The 13,348-nt window shown below is 34.6% G+C and overlaps 1 protein-coding gene across 1 annotated transcript in view; it reads left to right on the top strand.

Moving 5' to 3' along the window:
* Positions 1-13,348, top strand: part of NUP37 (nucleoporin 37) — a 41,099-nt gene that overhangs the window by 11,948 nt on the left and 15,803 nt on the right. The window contains exons 4-5 of the mRNA XM_030856245.2: positions 11-83; positions 2,241-2,335. Coding sequence (XP_030712105.1) covers positions 11-83; positions 2,241-2,335 — 168 coding nt within the window. The remainder of the gene's footprint in view (positions 1-10; positions 84-2,240; positions 2,336-13,348) is intronic.

The following is a 13,348-nucleotide window of genomic DNA, read 5'->3' on the forward strand; positions in this document are numbered from 1 at the left end:
TTACTTCCAGATTTTGCACTTCTGCTGCTGATAAGAAAATTAGATTATTTACTTCAGACCTTCAAGATAAAAATGAATACAAGGTATGTTGACAAGTATAATTTGTAAATCTTTATTTTAAAACACATTTATTATTTTTGCTTTTTTGATTGGATTTATCCCAATTTAAAATGACTTTATGGTTACCTTTATGTAGTTTAGAATCTCATGTACTCTATTTTAGGCTGCAGTAAGTAACTAGGATCATAGTAAGGACTGCAGATTATAAATCTGATATCACTTATTAAAATATTAGGTAGACACAGCAAATGAGGGAGAATTAGAAATTCAGTATAATAGACATGAACACACATAGAGTAAGAGTTGAACTTAAGGGAACAAACACAGTACAGCATAGTGAGAGGCAGGACTACAAAGTGGCTAAAAGCACAGACACAGGAGCCAGGCCACCTGGCTTTGAAGCCCAGCTCTACCACTTTAGTAATAGTGTGACTTTGGTCAAATTCCCAATCTCTTTGTGCTCATTTCCTTACTTATAAAATGGGTATGATCATAGCTTCTGCCTCATAAGTCAGACAAAGACAAATATTATGTGATCTCACTTATAGGAGGAATTTTTTTTAAAGCTGAATTCATAGAAACTGAATAGAATGGTGGTTGTCAGGGCCTGGGGAGTGTGGGAAATGGGGAGATGATGATTGAAGGGTACAGACTTCCAGTTATAAGTGGAATAAGTTCTGGGGATCTACTGTACATGATGAGTATAGTAAACAATACTGTATTATATACTTGAAAGTGGCTAAGAGAGTAGATCTTAAATGTTCTCACCACAAAACAAAAATGGTAATTTTATGAGGTGATAGAGGTATTAACTAACCCTATTGTGGGAGTCATTTCACTAATCCTATTATGGTAATCATTTCACAATATATATGTATATCAAATCATCATGTGTATACCTTAGACTTACACAGTGTTATATGTCTCAATAAAGTGGGGGGGGGATTCATTAAATAAATACCTCTCAGTTTGGACTGAAACTGAATCATGTTTTTTATAAGAACAGTATTGCCTTCTTGACTTTCTAGTAAATCAAAACTATGAATAATGTTATAAAACAAAGATAAACTATAAACCTTTCCAATCATTTAGAAAACAGTAAAAGTTATGCTCTAAACTATATACAATGGGCTATATACAATTTTACCATAATACAGTGCAATGTATATATTAATTTAAAGCTGTATCAGTGACTGTACAAATGGCACATAAAACTTTGACTCATCAAAAGTCAATAGTTACTAACAATTATTGTTAGTTATAATAGACATTAAATATTTAATGTTAATTTGATTTGGCTTGTAGACTGTGACATAAGCTCTGAAGAATGATTTGGAGGACCTGGGTTTGTTAAACTTACACAGGAATGTTTGAATCAAATCCTTTTTTTTCCTAATTACATATTTCCAAATAGTAAATAGTACCAAATAGAACCACTTTATTAATCTTACAACTGAGATCAAATTCAAGTGTTTGGAAGGAAAATAGGAAGCAAGAACAATATCCATTAAAATATTTAAATATCTGATATCTGACAGACCTGTTCAGAATTTCAGTTGTAAAGATTTAGACTGATTGGACCTGCCTGCTTGCATAGTCCTCTACCTTATAACTTCCCATTTATTTCTTCTGTGGCCAGAAGAGAATTGCTGGGTTGTTGTGATAATGGGCTTATAATACTAGCTGTCTCCAGTGCTGGCAGTCACATTGAGCAAGTGAATAAAGACAGTAGAAGGTGAAGTCCATGCTATGTATTTATTAGGGAGCAGCCAGTGTACAGAGCAGCAGGTATAAGGTAAAAAATCGAAGGGGACTCTATTTCAGAGCCCCTAGAAAGTTCTTCTAAATTTAACTTTTATTTAACCTTTATGTAATAAGTGAGAAATGAGGTGATATGAGGACAGGTACAGTTTAAAAAAAAAAAAGTCTCTGTTTTTGTAAGAAATGCATACTAGAAAAGAAAGATCAAGCTAATAACAGTGTGTTGAATGATCAGCTTCTTTCCAAGATAAACCTTCTAGAAAGGTGGGTGTATAAATCATGTTTTAAAAATAGCAGATTGCTTAAGAAATATTTATAGAAAAGAGAAGCATGCAGTGAAAGCAATGAAGTAAAAATATTAGGTAGGAATATTGTAGGTTATTTTCCTGTGTTCTTACTAACTTTTCCCCTTACGTCAGGTTTTAGAGGGCCATACAGATTTCATTAATGGTTTGGTATTTGATCCCAAAGAAGGCCAAGAAATTGCAAGTGTGAGTGATGATCATACCTGCAGGTATGTTGCTTATATAAGTTACAGCCAAATTTTTGAATTTTCATCTTATTTTAATGAGAATTACACTTTAAAAATTAGAGAAAATGTAAACTTCTATATATATTCCACAAAATGTTATAAAAGAAGCATACTTTATTTAAAATGTAAGTATGACACCAACATGAGTTTCAAAACCAGTGAGTTGAGTTCTCATCCCATTTACTTGAAACTTCCCTTGCTGATTCATGGGTGCCCCGCTGCCTCTTATTTTAGATTTGCACATTTATGAAATCTAAATATATATTAGATCAAACAGTGGACACAATCAATAGGATAATAAAAGGCATTTGCTATATTGTGAAGTTATTTCATAGATCCTATCTGATAAGTTAGTGTTTAATAATGAACTGAGAATCTCATTTGCTAGAGCAAGACTTGCTGGAAATTTAGTGTTTTGACAAATTCGAAAGTCTCTGTATAAAGTTTTTCTGTAGATACAATACATTACAATATCACATTCTTCCACCTCACCCCCTAGTTTGGAACAGATGAGGTGGTCATAACGTTTTAATAGTGCCTAAAGCTGGAGAATATCACAAGTAAAGAACGAGATGAAGAGCAAGAGTAGGAGGTGGAAATAAGCTGAAGAGTCAGGAGTGAAGCAGTCATTAGAGGAGTGCCAATTGCTTCATTTGCTTTGACAGTACTGTGAGCAAAAAGAACCACCAAAAAAAAAAAAAAAACGCTGCTCTGCTATTTTGCATAGCTTTAATGTTTGATAAAGGTATGACAAAATCGTTAGTATTGGTAAATACTTGTATACATATAAAGCTACTAAATATGTGTCCTTTCACATCGGAAGTAAAGCCACTAGCTTCTTTTTAAATTTTAATCTTCTCAATAGCTCATCTTTTTAAAGTTATAGAGTCATAGGCCATTATTTTTTATAAAATTTTCATGTCAAGGACATGAAAGATTTACATGACATTAAGATTGTAGGGTCCCAAGTGTTAAAAAAAGCTGTTTGTATAGAGACGGAAAAGTAAGTGGGGCCACTTTTAATGTAAAACTTAAATTAGATCACTAGTAAGAAATAATGACGTTTTAATTCTCTAACACATGGAGCATCCTAATCACAAGCATTTGGAATAATGAAACCTGAGAAGGGGGAAAATGAGTGTCTTTGCAAGCGAAGGAATAGCCTCTGAATAGTGAACAACAGCCAGAGATACCTGGGATTACATTCAGAGATCCATGATTTTTTTCTTGTAGGAGACTTTGGGATTTTCATAGAATAGTAAAATTGTCCTAAAATATAGGGGACTGACAGAGGGTGGCCAACTTTTTGTCAAGTCAGAAGAATTTTTTTAAAGTTCTGCCTTCTATTATTACCATCATTTTATTTAAAAAAGAACATTATTACTCTAAAAAGGAGAAAGAACTTAACTTCAAAGTAAGTCCTTTAATTTAAATAAATCTAACTTTTTGAAATTTACTATGTTGCTCCTAATTGTCTTACTTTGCTGGGCTGTGGTTAATGATGTTATTGTTCAGTGAATACTTACTCTCCCTTCCCCGCTCCTGTGGAAGGAGGTTTTCCCACTTTGTTGGGCTTAGCCATGTGACTTGTTTAAGCCAGTGTAATGTTAGCAGGTGTGACTCAAGCAGACACTTGAAATGTTTTACATGGTTTGTCCTGACCAACTGTCCTCTGTCTTCTCCTATAATATAAGCGTGTCCTAGATAGCTACTGGCCCCAGAATACAAAGCACATTAAGCAGATATGGAACCGTCTGGCATGAAATAGAACTTCCCACAGACCCATGAGCAGGAAATGTATGCTTATTTTTCTAAGTCTCTGAGATTTGGGAGGTTGGTAACATCATTGTAGCAATAGCTGGAGAGCTAACTTTAGAATTTATCAGCTTAATTTGCCAACCAGAAGGGCATTTCTGATTGGCTTTTAAAGTCAAATTTCTTGGGCTGAAAGCTAAACAATATAGATAAGATTTTTAACAGAAACAGAAGATATAAGTAAATCAAGTTTAAGGAAGAGTAGTAACATACACTCTCAAAGTAACAAAGGAAAGAAGGATTTTGAGGGGACAAACTACAACAGAAAAATGTTTCAGTACAACTGTCTTCATTAACTCAAAGTACAGAATTGCCAAGTTACAAATAAAGACACCAGCCAAATGGCAGCTGTGCAATTTGGGCAGATGAAATAGCCATTTACATCCCAGGAATCATTCCTGTCACTGTACTAAAGTAATGCCTACCATAGTCTGGGTCTCTGTGTTGTTGGTAAAGATACCTTAGTGATATCCTTGTCCAATCATACTCAAAACCTATGTCATCTTGGGAGTAGTATTATATGCTGGTGATACCATGCTTTAAAATGACATGCTAAATAGAATAACTAGACTGAAGTTCAGTAGAGAAGTAGAGGATTTTAACAACATTTTAAACCAACTAAACATATACAAAACACTCCACACACTCCCAACATCAGCAGAATACACATTCTTCTCAAGTGTACCTAGAACACTCTTTAGAATAAACCATATGTTAGTCCTCAAAATAAATCTACATAATTTTTTTAAAGATTGAAATCATACAAAGTATCTTCTTTGATCACAGTGGAATGAACTAGAAATCATTAACAGAAGGAAAATAGAACATCTACAGATACATGGAAATTAAATAACACACTGTCATTAATTAGCCAGTGGGTCAAGAAGGAAATCACAAGGGAAATTAGAAAATACCTTGAGATGAGTGAAAATGAAAACACAACATACAGAATTTATGGGATGCAGTAAAAGCAGTGCTCAGAGGGAAATTTATAGCTGTGAGCACCTACATTAAAAAGAAGAAAGAGCTCAAATCAGTAACCTAAATTGACACCTTAAGAAGCTAAAAAAAAAAAGAATAAAGACACCTAAAGCTAGCAGAAGTAAGGAAATAATAAAGATTAGAGCAGAGATGAACAACATAGGGAATGGAGAACAATAGAATCAATGACACCAAAAGATGTTTCTTTGAAAAGATATAACAAAACTAACATATATAGCTAAAACATATTATAGCTAAAATTAATTAGCTAGACAGACGAAGAGAGAACACTACAAATGGTAAAATCAGAAAAAGTGGGGACGTTACTACCAACCTTACAGAAATGAAAAGGATTATAAGAGAATACTATGAATAGTTATACACCAACAAATTAAATAACCTAGGTGACATGGACAAATTCCTGGAAACACAAAACTGCAGAACTCAAGGAAAAAATAGAAAACCTGAATAAACTTATAACAAATAAAGAAATTGAATCAGTAATCAAAAATTTCCCAACAAAGAAAGGCCAGGACAGGATTCTTCACTGGTAAATTCTACCAAACATTTAAAGAAGAATTAACCACCAGTCTCTCAAATGCTTCCAGAAAGTAGAATAGGAAGAAACACTTTCTAACTCATTCTGTAAGGCCAGCATTATCCTGGTACCAAAACCAGACAAAGACATCCCCAAAAAAGAAAACTGCACACCAATATTCCTTATAAATAGGGATGCAGAATCCTCAACAACATCCAGCTAAAACTAGAAAACTCTGAGGAGGAAACCAGCAAATCTTTATGACCTTGGATCTGGCAATGGTTTCCTAAATATGACACCAAAAACACATTTATTAAAAATAAATACATAAATTGGACTTCATCAAAATTGAAAACTCTTGGACACCAGAGGACCCTATCAAGAGAGTGAAAAGACATCCCACTGAATGGGAGAAAATACTTGCAAATTATATACCTGATAAGGGTCTTATACAAGATATATAAGGAACTCTTATAATTCAACAATAAAGAGACAAACAACCCAATGAAAAAAGGGCAAAGGACATGAGTAGACAATTCTCTAGAGAAGATACACAAGTAGCCGACAAGCACGTGAAAAGATGCTGAATGTCATTAGGGAAATGCAAATCAAAAACAAAACGAAATACCACTAACACTCACTAAAATAACTATAAACAAAAAGTCAGAAAAAAAACAAGTGTTGAAGAATGTGAAGAAACTGAAACCCTCATTGTTTTCTAGCAGGAATGTAAAATGGTGTAGCCGGCATGGAATAGAGTTTGGCAGTTCCTCAAAAAGTTAAAGATGTGACCCAGCATTTCCAATCCTAGGTATATACCCAAAAGAATAAAAACAGGTGTTCATTCAAACAAAAACTTGTAAAGGAATGTTCCTAGCAGCACTGTTTACAGTAGCCAAAAGGTTGAAGCAACCCAGATATCCATCAGTAAATGAATGGACAAACAAAATGTGGTGTATCCATACACTGAAATAGTATTCAGCTATAAAAAAGAATGAAGTACAGATACATGCTACACCATGGGTGAAACTTGAAAACACTATGCTAAGTAAAAGAAGCCAGACATAAGATATTCTATGATTCCATTATATAAAATCTCCAGAAGAAGCAAATCCATAGAAACAAAACAGATTGGTAATTGCCAGGAAGTTGGAGGACAAGAACTTAGGAGTGACTGCTTAATGGGTACAGTGTTTCCTTTTGGAATAATGAAAATGTTCTAGAACTAAATAGTGGTGGTGGTTGCAGAACATTGTGAATGTGCCAAGTGTCCCTTTACACTTTAAAATGATTAAAATGGGGAATAAAATAAATGAATAAAATTTTTTAAATACTAAGCTTTATTATGTCATCCTACAATATGGAGCAGTGCTACAATATGGATTCTTAAACATTTTGAACTATAAAGAGCTGAAGAAATGTTTCTCTGACTCTGCCAACTCAAAAAAAATTATTTTAAGTGCATTGTTGATCTGTGCATATTTTCTGATGTTTGGCTCTGGCATTTTCCAGGAGACACAGTATTATAATCAGCTAAGAGATTTGTGGCTTTAGGGACACCGTTTCAAAACAATCTGTCCCCTCAGCAGGTTTATAAAGCTTATGTATTTTGTTGAAATTTTCCAAATTCTGAATCAGAATGAAGATAGTCTCACTTGTACTAGTGTGTCAGTCTATCCATTAAAAAGTTATCACTTGTTTATCTCTTGATATAGAGAATGAATGTATAGAGAATAAATTAATATAGAGACTAGTTCATTCAGTCAGCAAATATCAAGTGTCTACTGTGTGCCAGGTACTGTGCTGGGTACTTGGTAATCACTGATACATTTTTAAACCTGTGAATAATCATTTCAGAACCATTTTAATCTTCTCTAAGACTGACAAAAGTATTTTATTTTCTATAAATGAATTACAGTATTAATAAGTAAATATTACTGAATATTTTATGGAGTGCTTTACTGCATACTAACCAGCACTAAGTGCCTTACCTATGTAAATTTATTTAATTTTTTACAGCAACTCCAAGATAGGTACAATTTTTACCCTCATTTTACAAGATGGGAAGGCAGGGCATAGAGAGGCTAATCATTTGTGGAAAGGGACATAGCTATTAAGGAGAGGAACTCAAATATCAAGCAGTGTGGCTCTAGTACCTGCACTCTTAATTCACTCACTCTTCTGCCTGAGTGGCAATTTTTTGTTTTTGTTTTTTCTTTGACTGTATTGTCTTCCTTGCTGTGCAGGGGCTTTCTCTAGTTGCAGCAAGCGGGGTCTACTCTTCGTTGCAGTGCATGGGCTTCTCATTGCAGTGGCTTCTCTTGTCGTGGAACACAGGCTCTAGGCACGCAGGTTGGTGGTTGCAGAGCACGCTGGCTCAGTAGTTGTGGCTCGCGGGCTGTAGAGCACTGGCTCAGTAGTTGTGGCTCACGGGCCCTAGAGCGCAGGCTCAGTAGTTGTGGCGCACGGGCTTAGTTGCTCCACAGCATGTGGGATCTTCCCGGATCAGCACTCAAACCCGTGTCCCCTGCATTGGCAGGCAGATTCTTAACTACTACACCGCCAGGGAAGCTCCTGAGTGGCAATTTTCAAATTCACCCTGAGAAGGTGGTATTTGTATTTAATAATATTTTAGATGTTTATTACTTCTCTGCATTCTCTAATATGACTTCATTTTTATCTAAGATTCCATCTAGTTTTAGTATTCTGTAATCCCTGCAAGTTTATAAGAAAATTGAGTTCTCATTTAACTCAGTGGTTCTTTATCAGTCCCAATACCCCCTTTTTAAACAAACATTTTCTAATGTCTACTATATAATCTTAAATGAAACTCATGGAAAATATAACCTATCAAAATATATAATTGTTAAAAATTTTATTTTAATTGTACTACATTTCTGTTAAATACAAATAATAATATTTTAAATAAAATAGTATTTTAACTATACTACACATTTCTATAAAAAACAGATTGTTATAGAATAACAGCGCAGTGTATATGCTCAGATACGACTGCATAAGAAAGCTGCCAAGTTACACAGTTCCAGGGATATGGCTTGCAGAGTACGATGTAAATAGTGCCATCTGGAGTTTTGCAGTGTCATAGCCTTGGGCAAAACTAGTTATTAGAATAAAAACTCAAGTCAGTAGTAATTTTTAAAATTTTATAATGGGAAGTAAAAGAGTATGGAAATAATGCTAATCAAAACAGAAATAACATGACAAGACAAATTATAGGATATCACATTGAAAAAATAAGGAAGGATAACATTCTTGCAAATCAGCCAGTTTTTATATGGGTAGTATCAAAATAATTCACTGTTATGTCAGGGAATGGAGTACTAACAAAATTGCAAAAAACATAACTCCTATCTTGAAATGGCCCCACCTTTTGAGGTATTTCTAAATTTTACTGTGATATTCAAAAGTCATGTAGAATGTCTGTCATCCCTGGTTACCTTTCACTAAATGCTTGTAGCACCCCAATCATTAGGACAACCAAAAATTCCCCTAGGTGTTAGAATCCCCCCTGTTGAGAATCGTTGATTTAGATAATAAGTGACCAGGCCCTATTCTAAGTGTTTTATATGGATTAATTCATTTAATCCTCAAAAACCTTATTTGGTAGATTCTCTTATTCAAGAAGTTTTAGTCTTTTTATATTATTGAGAAAGCAGGTGTTCCTATTACCTGTATGTTCTGATCAAAATCAAACATTATGTCGGGTTTAATAAAATTGATAGAATTATACTTAGTGTCATATCTACAGATGTATTATCTTCTGTTTGTGAAGAATTTATAATTTTTTGAAAGATACCTTTGCTAAAACATTCTAGTACCAGTTCCTGAAATGAAGATGTCATGTTCCTTCATCTGTCATTAGCCCAGTTTTCATATGAGGAGCAAGAGTAAGGAGAAATGGAGTTTTGTAGAGGATGAGGAAAATTATCCTAGAGTGGACTGCTCTGGCCTTTTCACTAATAAGGTATTTTGCAAGGCCAGCCATGCTTTACTACCTTAGAGTCATCTCAGCACAAGAAGAGAGCCCTTGTGTTAGGTATTCAGTGAGTAAGTGGGTGAAGGAATGAATACAATTCTGTATCTGTCACCACATCTTTATTAAAAAGATGCCATTACCAAAGCATCTGACAAGAGATGTGTTTAAGAAAAGAAATTCACAAGTAAATCATAGGATTGCTAGGCATTCGGCCTCATGTGCTACACCATTTCTTTCTTCTTTTTTTTTTTTAATTTATTTATTTATTTTTGGCTGTGTTGGGTCTTTGTTGCTGTGCATGGGCTTTCTCTAGTTGCGGCGAGGGGACGCTACTCTTCGTTGCGGTGCAGGAGCTTCTCATTGCGGTGGCTTCTCTTACTACACAGCATGGGCTCTAAGCGCGTGAGCTTCAGTAGTTGTGGCACACGGGCTCAGTAGTTGTGGCACACGGGCTTAGTAGTTGTGGCACACGGGCTTAGTTGCTCTGCGGCATGTGGGATCTTCCCCACCCAGGATTTGAACCCGTGTCCCCTGCATTGGCAGGCAGATTCTTAACCACTGCACCACCAGGGAAGTCCCTACACCATTTCTTTTATGGTCCCTCATCAAGTCCACCATATACAGGTATGCCATATATACACATATATATGCACAGGAAAATACAAATACTAGTACTTCAAATTATGACCCAACATCATCCAAAGAAGGTTAAAATTATTACAATATTTGAGAGGTAAATAATTGCATATTTAGAAAAATTTATTATCCCCTTCTTCCAAAAGAAGGTAAAAATGGTGTTTAAGTATTTAATGGGTTAAGCTTATTATTTTAAAAACTCACTAATACAGAACATCTCATTCCCTGTCAGTGCCAAATAACAGATGTTCTTGTATATTAAAAACAGTACCGTTCTGTAAGAACAAGTCAGACCAACAAGTATTTATTAAACACGTTTAGCATAGCCAACATTTAGTACTTTGGGGGATACAGAAGAAATAGAAGACCCAGTACTCACTGTAACTGCAAAGCATGTCAGAACTAAATCCATGTCCTCCTCCTCCTCCCCAATAATCTTTTAAAATATTAGATAAAATTTATGGTGAAGGAAAATTGGCTTTGAGAAACCAAGGAATTCTTAGTTTAAGACTAAAATAATAGAGGCATGTAATGTGCCATTCAATTTGTCTGTGAAACTTGGGATATTAGTAGTTGCCATGTTCTAGCTGCCATCATTTTTAACAAGAATGGGAGAAAGGGTGGGAAATAAATAATGATCTTTTTTTTTAGAAATATAACCAAATTACTGGATAAGGGAATACTAAACTACATATGATATTCACTGTCAGTAGTGTCATTTTTTGAAAATTATTACAAGAGAAAAAGAATGCTTATCAAATATCTTATATATATCCCATGGTAGCTGAATTGTTTCCATATCACTTCTGCTCATGTATATTTGAATCTTCAAGATCCATAGTTAAGGCAGACTGTTCTCCCCCAATCCCACCCCAGGTGAGATCACAAAGTAAGTGATCTTTTCAAAAATAGTCCCTGGTGGCGCAGTGGTTAAGAATCCACCTGCCAATGCGGGAGACACAGGTTCAATCCCTGGTTCAGGAAGATCCCACATGCTGCGGATTAACTAAGCCCGTGTGCCACAACTACTGAACCCACGTGCCTAGAGCCCGTGCTCCGCAACAAGAGAAGCCACTGCAATGAGAAGCCCGCGCACTGCAGCGAAGACCCAATGCAGCCAAAAAATAAATTAAAAAAAACTTTTTTTTAATAAATAAAAATAGTCCTTTAATAAAAAAAAAATAGTGTGGGAAACAGAAAGAAAGAGACTGAGAGCCTTCTGAAGGTAAGCCAATGAAGCATTCCTTGGGAGATCAATCTCCATTTAGGAGCAGTTAAACTATGCCTGAATAATTACAGGTACAAAGTGAAATCAGAATGTGTATTATTCATTACAATGTTATGGTTAAATAATTCCAGAAATAAAGTTTTCTGCTTGTCTTCTAAAATGCCCTCAAGTTTTTTATAGCATTTTGAATCAAGATCAATCATTGCATAGTTCTAATAAGAGCTTTAAGAGTGAAATAAAAGAGACAATTTGTGTTGAGTTTACCTCTAGTGAATGAAACATAAGAATTCAGTGTCTTTATAGGAAGCATCCAGAAATTCTAGTAAAACCTTTTGATCACATTTGCAGATCTTTAATTCAAGGCAATGAAATAGTGTGTTAATGAAAGATTATAATAGAGTAAAAGTTATAAAATGATGAAAGAATTTTCTGAAATTTTATATGATCGTGAACTGGTAATACCACTCTCTAGTATTTAACTCTCTGTTCTCTCATGTGCTCTCGTAGATGAAATATAAAACCAGTACTTCAAAGTGTATTACCGTATCAGTGATCGCAGTAACTTAAGCTTGCTTTATGTAGCCATTGTGTGGTTGTAATAAGTGAATTGTATAAATGAGAATCATATCCATGAACATTTTTCAGGTTTATTTTGAAAGTCCATTTATGTAACTGTTAAAGAGTACCTTCCCTCCTATAGCATATAGTCAAATTTCAGTTGCCAAGTATATCAAAATTTTTCTTGGAAATAATGAAAGGCTAATATTTCCTGGGTAGTATGACTGGTGTTTGTGTTAAGGTTTATGCTAGTTAAAGGAAAAGTCCTTTTATTCTGAATTCCTTGAAGATGAAATAACTAAATACGATCTGTTTTGAAAACTACCATATGGTATTTCTTTGCAGTTGAGAGTTTAATTTTGAAGTTTTTTTTTAATCTTTATTGGAGTATAATTGCTTTACAATGGTGTGTTAGTTTCTGCTGTATAACAAAGTGAATCAGCTATACATAAACATATATCCCCATATCTCCTCCCTCTTGCATCTCCCTCCCACCCTCCCTATCCCACCCCTCTACGTGGACACAAAGCACTGAACTGATCTCCCAGTGCTATGTGGCTGCTTCCCACTAGCTGTCTATTTTATATTTGGTAGTGTATATATGTCCATGCCACTCTCTCACTTTGTGCCACCTTAGCCTTCTCCCTCCCATGTTTGAGGTTTATTTTTAAATATGAGAAATTATCTCACAATTCCTATCCTTCAAAAATCTGTTTGTCTACGTAAGTTGAATAAGATGTCAGTTCTCCTCTGGGGTGGCCTCAAGTAGTGTCTCACCTCTGTGATGGTAAATTGGTAGTTTCTGCTGCATTTGTTTATAGTTTTAAGAAAAAAATGAAGGAACAACATGTAAGCTTGTAAGATTTTTTTTTAACCCCTCCAAGCCTTCATGAAGATGTACAATAGTAGATTGTTTTTTTGAATGGTATAGTTGGTTTATTAGTGTTATATTTGAAACAGGCCACTTCCTGTCCCCTTCAAAACACACACAGTCTTTGATTATTGACTCTTATTTTTGACTCATAATTTTTAATTATTGAAGGATAAAATAGTAAGCATAAGCAATTGTCTTTCATTTTCATCCTTATAATTTTTCTTACTCTCATCAGTAAAATTTCTAATAATCCACTTCATTTATTATTAATACTACATACTTAGTAGTATGAAGTATTTTTTTAAAAAGCAGAATTAGTCTAATCTTATTTCTGAATATATTTGAAATACATATACTGAAAGTACCCT

The sequence above is a fragment of the Globicephala melas genome, chromosome 10 (assembly GCF_963455315.2).
Source record: "Globicephala melas chromosome 10, mGloMel1.2, whole genome shotgun sequence".
Taxonomy (NCBI): domain Eukaryota; kingdom Metazoa; phylum Chordata; class Mammalia; order Artiodactyla; family Delphinidae; genus Globicephala; species Globicephala melas.